Source organism: Cervus elaphus, chromosome 4, assembly GCF_910594005.1.
Source record: "Cervus elaphus chromosome 4, mCerEla1.1, whole genome shotgun sequence".
NCBI lineage: Eukaryota > Metazoa > Chordata > Mammalia > Artiodactyla > Cervidae > Cervus > Cervus elaphus.
The window spans coordinates 27,084,226-27,097,553 of NC_057818.1; the positions used below are offsets into that span (position 1 = coordinate 27,084,226).

The window sequence follows — 13,328 nt, forward strand, 5'->3', positions numbered from 1 at the left end:
GGGCGGGGGGGGGCGGGGGAGATAAGGGGGACATGGTGGGGCTCCATGCAACCCCTAAGGGCATGGGATCCAGATTCGAGGTGCCAATGTGACTGAGTGGGGAGCCCTTCGGGACCACCCTAACTGCCCCATCCTCAGACAGACATGGAGCTGAGGTGCAGGGACTTGTCTGGGCCTTCAGGAGGCTGTCCCTGGCTTCCCAGCCTGGACTGGGGAAAGGGTTTCAGGGTTCCCACAACAGCCAGTTCCCTGCAAGCTGAACCCCTTCCCGAGCATCCTTGGAGCCCCATTTCTACCCCCAGCCCAGTCTGTGACCATCCCAGGCAGCCCCTCCCCAGGTTCCTTCCCCGTACCTGGACCCAAGGGAGCATCTGTACGCTCATCACTCCAGCCCTGGGTCAAAACAGGAAATGACGTCACGGAGGAAGAGGCCCGGTGCGCTCAGGCCCCGGCCAGCCCCGCCCACCATTCCCCCCGCCTCACCCTTCCCCTCCACCCTTCACCCCTCCTGCATCCCCTCTTGCAGCCCCTCCTCCCTACTAAGGACCTCCCGGGAGGGACCCGCCATGGGTCCCAGGGGTGAGGACCACTTGCTGGAGTAGTAGGCCCTTCCTGAGTAGTCAGCTGCCTGCTCTCCCTTTTCTTCAACTCACCTCAGAGATTTTCGGGGGCTGAGGCAGCATTTTCTCCAGATTCTGCTCGAACCACCGGAGCAGCCAGGGCCCGGGCCTGCACAGGGGACAGCGGTCAGCTGAGCAAACTCAAGAGATCAGCCCTTCCCCGGCTCCCGTTCCGCACAGTGGGGACCTGGGACTGCATACTCTTAAAGGGCTTCCAGTGGTAGGGGGACTTCCGCCAACCTGAAATTCTGACCCAAGGCTGGACAAGGCTCTGGAACCATAGGCCCTGCCTTGGCCTCCTGGACAGCAGATGAGAGCTGGGGCTGCTTGCGGACCTGAATGCAGCTTTGGGGTGGTGGGGTGCTCCCTGTGACTAGCACAGAGAAGTCTGGCTTCATGGGTATCTGAACAGTGTGGTCACACAGGGCCCAAACTTAGAAAGGCTCATGTTTAGTTTAATGCTGTATTGTCACCATCTTAATCCTGCATTTTCATTTTGCAGTGGGCCCCACCAATTACGTAGCTGGCTCTGGGATAAACATTGGGTCCCCAGATCCATCTAGCTTCCAGGCAGCCCCACTCTCTTCAGGGAAGCTCCATGCTCCCAGGGGAACCTATCTCCCAGGTGTGGCCCAGAAGAAAGCTGGCAAGTCCTCTGGGTGCCTTCATCCTTAATGGATTTACTGGTCTCACAAGTCTCCAGAGTAACCCTGGGGACCCATGACCTAGGCAGCCTCCAGGGGACAAAAGAAACAGAGAGCAAGTGGGAGCAATGAATGAATAAATGAATGGTATGTGTGATTGTATATTCATTCATTCATCTCTTCTGGGCTGAGCCGCCTTTGTACGGCAGGCACTGTGCTGGTCACTAGGGGTTTGGCAGTGACCTAGACAAACACGCCTGAGTTCAAGGACCCGACAGTCTAACAAGGCACAGGCAGGTGGAGCTCAGTGAGGCCCCTCCCAGGAGAGGGACATGGGCTCCCCCATTTGCCACAGTCACCACCCAGCCTGCTACCCTCTCAGTCAGTTCTGAGAAGTCAGAGCAAGTGGAACAAGAATGTCAGTCGCTCAGTCGTGTCCAACTCTTGGTGACCCCATGGACTGTAGCCCACCAGGCTACTCTGTCCATGGGATTCTCCAGGCAAGAATACTGGAGTGGGCTGTCTTCTTCTCCAGGGGATCTTCCCGACCCAGGGACCGAACCCAGGTCTGCATTGCAGGCAGATTCTTTACTGTCTGAGCCGCCAGGGAAGCACCCTGTGAAGTCAGAAGCTGTGGCCAGCTGTGAGGCCAGCTGGGCACCCTAGTGTCTCCCATGGTGGCCCAGACCCTGCCTCTGGACACCCACCTCCATGTGGCACCCACCTACACAAGGCCCACCCCTAAGCAGCTCACCCATGCCTTCTCCCCGTCCTCAGAAAGTGGCCCCTATCCAAGGATCTCCCAGTAATGAACACAAAAAACTATGAGCAGCACAGGGCCCATCATTCCCATTTTGTGGATGAGAAAAGTGAGGTCCAGAAGAGCCAAGAGGCATGTCTAAGGTCACACATAGAGGTAGTGGTGGACCCTGGGCTCTGGGCATGCTGAGCCCACCACATACACTACAGATGGGGCTCGGGGACAGGGACTCACCCGGGGTCTTCGGCCCTGGGGGGTTCACTGGGTTCATCTGAAAAAGAAAAGAAGCCTGTCAGCAGCAAGAGGCCTGCCCAGAGCCTCCGGTCAACCCAACTCAAACCCAGGTTTGAACCAGGCCTGAGACAGATGAGCTCTGGCCCCATGGACTCTTCCCCTAGAGCTGGGCCCAACCCAGCAGCCCCTAAGTGCTCAGTTGCTCAGTCATGTCTGATTCTTTATGATTCCATGGACTGTAGCCCGCCAGGCTCCTCTGTCCGTGAAATTCTCCAGGCAAGAATACTGGAGTGGATTACCATTTCCTTCTTCAGGGGATCTTTCCAACCCAGGGATTGAACCTGCATTTCCTGCATTGGCAGGCGGACTCCTTACCACTGAGCCACTAGGAAGTCCTAGCCTAGTCCTAGCCTCTGAACCCACCACTATAATGCCATCTGACTTCCTGTCCTTACCGGAGCCCCCAGTGTCGCACTGTCCGAGGATCTGTGCTCCTGCCTGCTGAGACAGACAGACAGACGGACGTGGGCAGAGGATACAGGTGAGCTGGCCTCCCTCCCACCCTTTCCCCACCTGACCCACCCCAGCTCCCAGCCCCAGTAGTACCTGATCTGGCCTCTCCAAGCCCGCAGCAGTGTTCTGGGCGGGCCTGCTGCTGCAGACGGGCTGCGGGACAACCTTCTCCACGCCCTTCCTGAGCCAGGTCAGCACCCAGCCTCTGGGACCGCTGAGGGACAGAGAGACCGGCCTGCGCTCAACGTCCCCAGCCCCTCCCTGGTCAGCATGGCAGTCCACAGCATCCTAAAGAACTTGGTTTGAGCCCCAAGCCTCTATCTCCCACTGCGACTCTTCAGACACATCAACTCCCTCCTAGAGTCTCGTGTCCCTCTCTGGAAAATGGGGGGAGCACCAATGCTTGCCGACGTCAGGCCTGCCCCGTGCCATTCGAAGCCCACCCCACTGAGACACTCAGTAAGACATCAGCCAGTTATCCTTGTGCCCAGTTAGCCTGGCTCCAGGGGGCCCCTCCTGCACCTGGCTCGTGTCTTGTGTTCTAGAAGGGTTGAGGGTTTCCTGTGGGGTGTCTCCTTGTGACCAGAGGCTTGTCAGCCTAAACAGAATCACAGACTCACTGTCTGAGGCCAACCCCGCCACAGACATGCTCACTGGGGCAACCACCCAGGGTCTAAATGTGACCTTTTGGGGAGATTTCATGGGAAAGTCTGGATTTCTGTCTTCATGGGGAAAATCAGAAGCTCTGGCCGCACCAAACCTGCATTTCACCCAAGCACTGAGAAATCTCTGGTCCCCAGCCTCCATTTCTCTTGGTCATATGGTCAATTTGGCCCAGGAGAGCCCCCTCCTCTGCCTGAGGCTCCCCTCAGCCAATTCCTAAGGAGAGCCCCCAAGCCCCCTCCCTGGCTTGGGTGGGGGCTGGCCCTGAGGAGAGGGGAGGGTGCTGCAGTACCTGTTAGCTTCGGGAGCCACAGAGACCTGGGCCTGGAGGGATGTGGGCGGAGTGAGAGCAGTCTCCTGGGTTCCTGGAAAGAGTCCCTCTGACTTTAGGACTGGACCCTCTCAGAGACCCGTTTCTACCCTGCTGGGGAGGTCAAGTCAGAGGCAGAGGAGAGGGGAGAACCCTGAGGGAGTTGGAAGCCTGCAGTCCCAGCTCAGCTCAGCTAGAAAGTCCCCAGGAGTCTGCCCTTAGCTTCCCTGAGCCTCAGTTTCTTCATCTGTGAAATGGGTCTGCCAGCCTCATGGGCTACTGTAGGGCTCTAAGTGGAGGATACAGCCCTTCTCCCTCCCCTCCTTCCCCCCACCCACCAGCCAGGGCTTCCAGCGCTCACCTTGAGAGCCAAGAGTAGCCGCAGCCACTTCCTTCTCAACGCAGGGCTCCTCCGGTGGCTGGAGGGTTCAAACAGGGCCATGTGAGCCCCCAGTGATGCCAGCCCTGGTACAGGCGGAGCCAGCCCTTGACCCACCCATGACCAAGCCCCCACAAGACCAAACAGGTCTGTTCTCGCAGTGGCCTCTGAAATCCTAGGGCCTCACCTCCCACCTGGGAGACAGAGTGTTTCCCAGAAAGCTGCCCCACTCAAGTATACACACACTTATATTTGCATATAGACCCAGACACAAATATTTGTTTGTACACGCGCACATGTATATGCCCAGTCACATAAACATACATACACACATATATAGGCATATACAAATATACTTGTGGTTTGGCACTGACACACAAATATGCACTCATGAACACATTTCAGGTCTATTAACACACGAATACACACACAGATGTGCATACATGCACAGGTGCACAAAATATGTATATAAATCTAGAGCTGTCCCAAGCGTGGACCAGGAACCAGTGGCAGTCTGTAAACTGTTACTGGTCCACAATGTTTAAGATGTTTGCAGCAGATAGTATATCAACACACTGCTTCCTTTAAGGAGAAAGTCGTACTGCACAACAATACCAGCTGAACTAAGCAGTGTGCTTAATACATAGTAGATTTATCTCTAGCAAGCTCCTGGTCTCCTCCTGGACTGGCAACAAACAGTTCAGGGCCTGGCTACTTTGATTAGCTCTGTTTTAGACTCTAGAGGTTAGAAAACAATGGTCAGTGGGCCAAATCCAGCCTAGTGCTAGCTTTTGCAAATAAAGTTTTATTGGAACACAGACACCATGTTCATTCATTTACATGTTGTCCATGGCTGTTCTCACACTGCAGTGGCCGAGTTGAGTAATTAACAGAGATAGTGTGACCTACAAAGTTTAAAATGTTTACTATCTGGCTGTTTACAGAACCAGGAGACTCCCGACACCCATGTTTCCTTTTGGCCGCAACTTTCTCTGTTGTGGAAGCTGAGTGGGGGAAACTGACCCAAGCTGGGGATTCTCTGAGCAGCGAGGCCAGCGTGACCTTCCTGGCTCTTCAGTTCTTACCAGGGACACTTCCTCTAGCTCAGTCTCCTCGGGGGCTGTTTCAGGCTTCGGCTCCAACTCTGGCTCTGGTTCTGCCCCCTCCTCCTCTTGCTTGGTCTTCTGAGGTGTCCCTGGGGGCTGAGGCAGCACCCTCTGGACCCAGCCCAACATCCTGACACCTGTAGGGGACAAAAGTCCTTAGGTATCCCCTGAGTGCTCACGGTTGCTCCCACCTTTCATGGGCTGCTTTTGTGAGTTACATGTTTCCCTTTTCTTTCACCATCTTTAAAAAACATTTTTGCAATTATCCGTCCAGGTATTTTCCTTATAGAAACATTCAAGCCCACAAACATATGTGTGTAAAGAGGTGGGTCATGATAGTGTTAGAGAAAAAGAGGAAAAACATCCACATATCCATCCGTGTGTTGTTTATTCACTTAAGTCATATCTGACTCTTTGGTGAGTCCATGAACTGCAACCCACCAGGCTCCTCTGTCCACAGGATTTCCCAGGAAAGAATACTGGAGTGGGTAGCCATGTCCTTCTCCAGGGCATCTTCCCAACCCAAGGATTGAACCCGTGTCTCCTGCATCGCAGGCAGATTCTTTACTGCTGAGCCACCAGGGCAGTCTGTAGGAGACTGGTTATTGGGAAGTACCTAATTGTTCATCTGTAAGCAGAGCACAGGCTAAATAAATATCCAATAATGGAATATCATGGAGCCATTGATTCTAAGTAGATCTTTTTGAACTAACATGGAAAGACCTACATGCTCCAGACTCCAGTCATGAGCAAATTGAGTAAATGCTCTATACCTCAGTTTGCTTGTCTGTGAAATGAGGATGTTAATAGTAGCTATCTTGTGGAGATAATTGTGAGGATAAAACAAACTGATGAGAAGAGTGACTGGCACATGATGAGAGCTTAATAAATGTTGGCTGTGACTATTATTGGATGTCAAGCAAAAATGCTAATTTTAGTTTATCATGTTCAGCATAACCCCATTATAAATTTTTTAAAATACATGATGAGCAGCATATGAATGGAAAATAACTTTTTTGCTTAATATAGTATAAAAATTAACGCATTTTTGTGATTTAGAAGTTTTTAAGATAAAATAACAGGCTCCCTTTTTCATGGTTTACTGTGATAGCTACCTTACATGGGTTCAGATTCTGGCTTCACATATCTTTAGGGAATGGGCAGCCCTGACCTTGTGATTACACCCCTGCAGGACGGCCCGGCGCAGCGAGTATCACACAGATCAATATATGCAAACTGCCAGCCCTTATAGGGCCTTTTTGAGGCCATGCTGGCGTGGTATGTCCTCCTTCCCCTGGCCACGGGCAGCCAAGTTATTAGTAAAGTGCTTCTCTGTCCTTACACTGCCAGGGACCCGGGTCTAGGGCTGCAGAGGGCAATCACAGGCCCAGGATCCCTGCCCCAAAGCCCAGTTCCACATGGCCTGCCCTTCTGCTCACAGCCCCGACTTCTGTCTCCACTCTGGCATTAGCAGCCCAACTCCTCCTAAGTGAATCTGTGGTTTGGGACACAGCTCTTAGTGAGGGGGTCAGATCCCTGGCTCAGCTGCCCACAATGTGAACCTGGGCCAGACACGACATCTCTGGTCTTCCCTTTCCTTGTTGGGTGTGGGGGTGTCAACACTGATTTCCAAGGTGGGCAGAGCCCCACATGGCATGTTTAGGATGGCAGATTTCACCACCCCAGCCAGGCACAGACAGCTCCAAAAGCCACGATCACTTCATCCTTGCTCTCACCTCCACCTCCTCCTCAGCCTCAGGAAAATAAGCATTTCTTCATCACTGCTTTATAGCTAAGGAAATGGAGGCACAGAGAGGTCAGGAGACCTGCCCAAAGTAACACAGCCAGTAAGTGACCCAGCTGAGCTTACGCTCAGTCTGGCCTGAATCCAAGTGTCCTACATCTACCTGGAAGTGCTGACATTTGCCCAGGATTGGCTGCTTCTGCACCCCAGTCCTACGAGCCATTTCCCAGCAGGCAGCAATTCTGGTTTGTGTTTCTGAACCTTTTGGAAATGATGAGGGGAGCTTTCCCCACTCCAATTTTCCATCTTTTCCCAGCCATTTCCTTCTGGATAGAAAGACGTGCAGGTCCCACCCGTCTTTTTGCCCTGTTGCTGCTGATTCCACATTGATGAGGGAGGCATAGGCAGGAAGGGGGCCTGGGAGTGGTACTCAGAGCAACAATGGTACCTGGACCACCAGACTTTCACAATCTTCCAGGGAAGCTGGGGGGATGCAGATTCTTAGGCCCCTCTAAACACTCTGCAGGACCTGGAATCCGTATTTCACAAGCTGCCTTGGAGATTCACTAAGGTTGAGCCTCACAGGGAAAAACAGAAGCCTCAGGTTTCCAGCCTTGCCAGATTCTCCATGTCTAAACGCCTTGCTGGGAGAAGATCATGTAAGGGGTCCCATCAGGGGTCCCACGGAGCCGCCACCTCACCCTGAGTTACCTGCTCGGATGCCGTCCACCAGCCAGGACTTGCCTTCTTCCTGCTTCTCTCGGCTGGCCTCTCAGACACAGCGGGGATTAATTGGCAGCAGCAGGGCCGTGTGCAAAGGATTAGGAGATGCTAGAGAGGGTGGGGAGGTGGTGGTGGAAGAGAGGGGATCGATGCCAAGGGAGCTGTCAGCAATCCCCCAGGGGCCAGCAGGTATCTGGGCCTCAGGGAACGAGCCCCACGCGACCCTGGTTGGGACATCGTGATTCCCCACAGACTTTGACAAACCCATCTAGTGATGGTGCGAGAATAACTGCTTAGAGCCCCCAGGGAATCCTGGGAGACTCCTCAAGGTGACAGGGGCTCATCAACTCTCAGTCAGCAGTGGCAGCAGGCACATCCCAGCTCTCTAGTCCCAACGCAGGGACTCAAGCAGAGTCTTTCTGTCCCAGAATCTTCTGCAGCTTGGGCAGGGTCTCAGCACCCCCTGCCCTGGGATCCACCAGAATGGCTGTAGTCCCAGGGCTGGGCCTTTAGGGAGGTTCCAAGGACTGATGACTGACTGCATTCAAGCCGGCCTCCTGAACTGAAGTCAGACCCTAGAGGGGAGATGGTGATCTCAGGGGAGAAGGGGAGAGGGACAGAGACCCAGTGCAAAGGGGTTCAGTGAGGTGACAGGACCTGGGTGGGGGGCAGGGCAGTGGGCTGTTTAGCAAAAGGCAGGGGACTTAAAAAGCAGAGACATCACTTTGCTGACAAAGCTCTGTAGAGTCAAAGCTATGGTTTTTCCTGTAGTCATGTATGGATGTGAGAGCTGGACCATAAAGAAGGCTGAACACTGAAAAACTGATGCTTTCAAATTGTGCTGGAGAAGACTCTTGAGAAGCCCTTGTACTGCAGGGGGGTCAAACCAGTCAATCCTAAAGAAATCAACCCTGAATATTCATTGGAAGGAATGATGCTGAAGCTGAAACTCCAATACTTTGGCCACCTGATGGGAAGAGCTCACTCATTGGAAAAGACCCTGATGCTGGGAAAGATTGAAGGCAAGAGGAGAAGAGGGTGAAAGAAGATGAGATGGTTGGATGGCATCACCGACTCAATGGACATGAGTTTGAGCAAGCTCCAGGAGATAATGGAAGACAGAGGAGCCTGGCATACTGCAGTCCACAGACTTGCAGAGAATCAGACATGACTTAGAGACTGAACAGCAGGGGACTTGACTCGATCATCTACAACATTTCTCAACCTTGCCTATGTGCCAGGCAGCATGCCAGCCTCAGCACACTGAGAAAGACAGAAATTGGACCTGCCCTCACAGAGCTTCTATGCCAATGAAGGATTCAGAAATAAAAAAGAGTAACGATGAGTTTGAAAATATTGCAGATATGCTGAGCGCCATGAAAGAAACACACAGAGCAGAAACGTGTATGAGGTGATAAAGATCTGGGGGTGGGCATAAGTGCCTCTATGCAGAGGCAAATATTTGAGCTAAGATGTAAGATTTAAGTGAATGATGTTCCAGGCAGAGGACACTGGAAGGGTAAATAAAGGTCTTGAGGCTGAAATGAGCTTGGATGCACCTGAGGGACAAAGTGGAACCGGGGGCTTAGTGGGGGCAGGGGAGAGTGGTGGGAGATGAGCTCCGGAACAGATCAGGTAGGGCCTGTAAGCCACAATCAGAAGCTTGGGTTTTAGCTGATGGCCCATGGAAGCCCACATGGTTCAGTTTAGAACAGGGGCTGGACACAATCTGTGAGGCTGCTATCTGGTGGGCAGGTGTGGAAGCAAGAAACTAGTCGGGAGGTGGTGGAGGAGCAAGGCACTTTGTGACTGGATGACCCGTGGGCTCTCCTTCTTCTGCTAAAACTTGGATATGCAACTTACCCGCAAGGCAGCTGGTATCAGAGAATGCTCTTTCTGTCAGCACGGTTGGACACCAATGGCAGAGCTCAAGGTGGTCCCTGTCATGCTTCGTCAATACGCCCAGCTGCTGGGGATCAGCGCTCCCCCCCCAGGTATCTCCAGCCAGACACCTGCTAGGAAGGGCCAGCTCTCCTGCTCTGCCTGGGTGCCCAAGTGATAGCCTGTATCATCGGTGACACCTGCCCTCACCTCTGCTCAATGGAGGCCAGGGCAGAGACGATGAGGCTTGGACTAGGGTGGTGAGGGAGAGAAAAGGGGAGGGGAAGGAAGAGGGAGGTGTTGAGGGTGTTCAGCTTGGCAAGAGTTTGGGGGGAAAGTCATGAGCTCCACTTGGTTACAATGTCTGAGAGACATCTGAGTGGAAATGTGCAGTGGGTAGCAAGAGGTGTGTGTGTGTTGCAGCGGTGGTAGGGGTGGGGGGGCGATGGGAGTGGGTTAGAGTTTAGGAGAGCCAGACGCCTGGAGATAGAAATTTTGGAGGCATCAGCTCACCTTATAAATGACGGTTAAAGCTGTAGGACTGATTGAATCCAATGTAAAGAAGAGAAGGACCAAAGATGATGACTGGCATGGTGTGATTTGGGGAGAAGGAGGAGGGGCTGGGACGGAAACTGAAGGAGCCGCTGGGGAGGGAGGGGGAGGACTAAGAAGTGGAGCGTGCTGCAGCCAAGACAGGTGAGTGTGCTGGGAAGAGGAGTGGTCTCCTGGGACCTCCATGTGAGCCAAGGCTGAGCTGTGCCCCCAGGCTGGGCAACCTGGAGCAGGACGCCTGGGCAGTGGGCAGAGTCAGGTGGGCCTGGCTGCAGAGTAATGGGGCTCAGCCACACCCTCATTGGATGACTCTCTGATACTTATACACAGAAAAAAGCCAGACTCAAAAGATCCCAATGGTTTGTGTATACAAAGCTCAAAAAAGAGCATTATCAGCCTGTCTTGTCTGTATGGCTGCAAATGTAGGTAGTGAAACTACAAAGAGAAGTGGAGGGGGTCTTCCCTGGTAGTCCAGTGGTTAAGACTTCACCTTCCAACGCAGGGGGTGTGGGTTTGATCCCTGGTGGGGGAACTAAGAATCCACATGCCTTGGGGCCAAAAAACATAAAACAGAAGCAATATTGTAACAAATTCAATAAAGACTTTAAAAATGGCCCACATTGGAAAAAATCTTAGGAATGAAAAAAAGAAAAGCAGTGGTTATACCGCTCAGCCAGCAGACTGGTTACCTCTTTTAGGAGGTGGGATTGGAAAAGGTGCTGTGGAAGCTCCTAGGGGCTGGCAGCGCTCTAAAGTGTTTTCTTTAGCTGACATCAATTTTTAATACAACATTATCATAGTATTATTTGTATGCCATAAAATTCACCCATTTTAAGTGTACAGCTCAATAACTTTTAGTAAATTGACTGGACAATACCACATCTGCTTTCAAAAACAAATCTACTTCAGAACATTTCCATCACCCCCAGTAAGATCCTTCATGCTCATTAGTCACTCCCCATTCCCACACCCAGGCCCAGGCAACTAGTCTTGTCTCTAAAGATGTGCATTTTCTAAACATTAAATACAGATGGACTGTATGATATGTGGAGTGTTTTTGTATCTGGTTTCTTTCATTTAATATAATGTTTTGATGGTCATTCACATTGTGGCATGTATCCATAATTCTTATCTTTTTCATTCCCAAGAGAACTCCATGGCTATATCTATATTCCATAGATATACCACAGTCTATCTATCCATGAATCAACTTGTTTCCATATTTTGGCTATTATAATTAACGCTGCTATGAATATCTGCATGCAAGCCTTTGTGTGGACATATATTTTCATTTCTCCTGGGAAAATTCTTAGGGGTAGAATTTCAGGGTCATATGGTAAATTTAAGGCTTCCCAGGTGGTGCTAATGGTAAAGAACCCGCCTGCTAATACAGGAGATGCAAGAGACAAAGGGTTCAATCCCTGGGTCGGGAAGATCCCCTGGAGAAGGAAATGGCAACACACTCCAGTATTCTTGCCGGGAGAATCCCATGGGTGAGGAAACTGGAGGGCTACAGTCCACAGGGTCGCAAAGAGTCAGACATGACTGAAGTGACTTAGCACACACACACACTCATGGTGAATTTATGTTTCATGTTCTAAGATACTGCTACATTGTTTTGCCAAGTAGTACCCCTGTCTTGACCTGACTGGTGGTTACAAGGAGTCTCACTTTTTCAGCTGTGTCCGACTCTCTGCGACCCGGTGGACTGTAACCCGCCAGGCTCCTCATTCCATGGGATTTCCCAGGCAAGAATACTGGAGTGGGTTGCCATGTCCTTCTCCAGGGGATCTTCCTGACCCAGGGAGCAAACCCGGGTCTCCCACATTTCAGGCAGATGCTTTACCCTCTGAGCCACCAGGGAAGTCCAGTAATTATGAGTTATATTACATATTTAAGCATTTTTTCGATTTTGTTATTTTTTAAGATTTTTTTTTTTGATGTGGACCATTTTTAAAGTCTTTATTGAATTTGTTAGAGTATTGTTTCTTTTTTTTTTTTTTATGTTTTTTTTTTGGCTGTGAGGCATGCAGGATCTTAGCTCCCCAACCAGGGACTGAACCCACACCCCTCGCATTGGAAGCACAGAGTCTTAACGACTGGACCGTCAGGGAAGTCCCTGGATTTTGTTATATTTTTAACTTTAAAAGAGTGAAAATTTTTCAATGAGGTGGTGAATGAAGTCAACCCTAGGCAATTTTTCTCTAAGGGGTGGGACTTGGAGATGCTGCTCGGGGGCTGGATGGAACACTACACTAGAGGAGGAGGAGCTAGGGAGCCAAATCCTACAGGAATCTCACAGCAGGGGTCCCATGGTCCATTAGGCTCAGCAAGTGGACAGGTGTATGCAAAGCACATGCCAAGATATGCAAATAAGTTAGCGTCTCCACAGGGTTTTCTCATGGGCGTGGAAGGGTTTCCCCCCTCCAGTGGTTTTTTTTTTTTTTTTTTTTTTTTGGCTGCACTATGTAATCTGCAAAGATCTTAATCCCACAACCAGAGACTGAACCCAGGGCCACAGCAGTGAAAGCGCTGAGTTGTAACCACTGGACTGCCAGGGATCTCCCTCAGTGGTTCTGAACACTTCAAGGTGCTTGGCTTAGGCCCTAATGACCTCACTTTGGGAAGGTGGGAGGGAAGCTGCAGGCCTACAGGGGTCTGGCCGTGGAGTATCACCTGCTAATCCCTGTTGTGCTGAGGCCACCAATCTCACTGATCCCCTTATGCTGACCCTGGATCCTGGCAATCACTAATCTCCACCTCTGGAGCCTCAAGGACTGGCAGGCAGGGCAGCGCCCTCTTCCCTGAGGTCTGCGAGGATAGAAACACCCTGCCAGTTCAGATACCCCTCTTGACAGGTCCCAGGACCCTTGCCTAACACAGATGGGAACTTTGAGGCCCAGAGAGAGACAGTAACTAGTCTAAGGCCACACAGCCTGCCCTGGCCAGCCCTATCATGGTTACCCCCAGGAAACCCCAGCTCCTTGTCTGATTTTCTCAACATTCCCATCCTGTGTGAGCCCCAGAGACAGAAACCTTCAGGAAGGCCAAACAAGGGGGCCAGTGCAAGGACCCAAGGGGGCAGCAGGCTCTTCTCCTCGGAGCCTGTGATTGCCAGGGTTGCCAAGGAGCCAGTGCCCTCACAATGAGCCTGCAGTGGGCATTGTCTCTGCAGAATGTCCCTTTATTCTCCTGTCTC

At 51.7% G+C, this 13,328-nt stretch overlaps 1 protein-coding gene across 1 annotated transcript in view; it reads right to left on the reverse strand.

The window, feature by feature from the left end:
* The window catches only part of CNGB1 (cyclic nucleotide gated channel subunit beta 1), a 74,170-nt gene extending 68,812 nt beyond the window's left edge, over window positions 1-5,358 (reverse strand). The window contains exons 1-8 of the mRNA XM_043897555.1: window positions 5,209-5,358; window positions 4,106-4,163; window positions 3,727-3,799; window positions 2,865-2,985; window positions 2,714-2,759; window positions 2,259-2,295; window positions 654-729; window positions 354-393 (exon numbers count right to left, since the gene is read on the reverse strand). Coding sequence (XP_043753490.1) covers window positions 354-393; window positions 654-729; window positions 2,259-2,295; window positions 2,714-2,759; window positions 2,865-2,985; window positions 3,727-3,799; window positions 4,106-4,163; window positions 5,209-5,358 — 601 coding nt within the window. The remainder of the gene's footprint in view (window positions 1-353; window positions 394-653; window positions 730-2,258; window positions 2,296-2,713; window positions 2,760-2,864; window positions 2,986-3,726; window positions 3,800-4,105; window positions 4,164-5,208) is intronic.
* Between the last annotated feature and the right edge of the window lie 7,970 nt (window positions 5,359-13,328).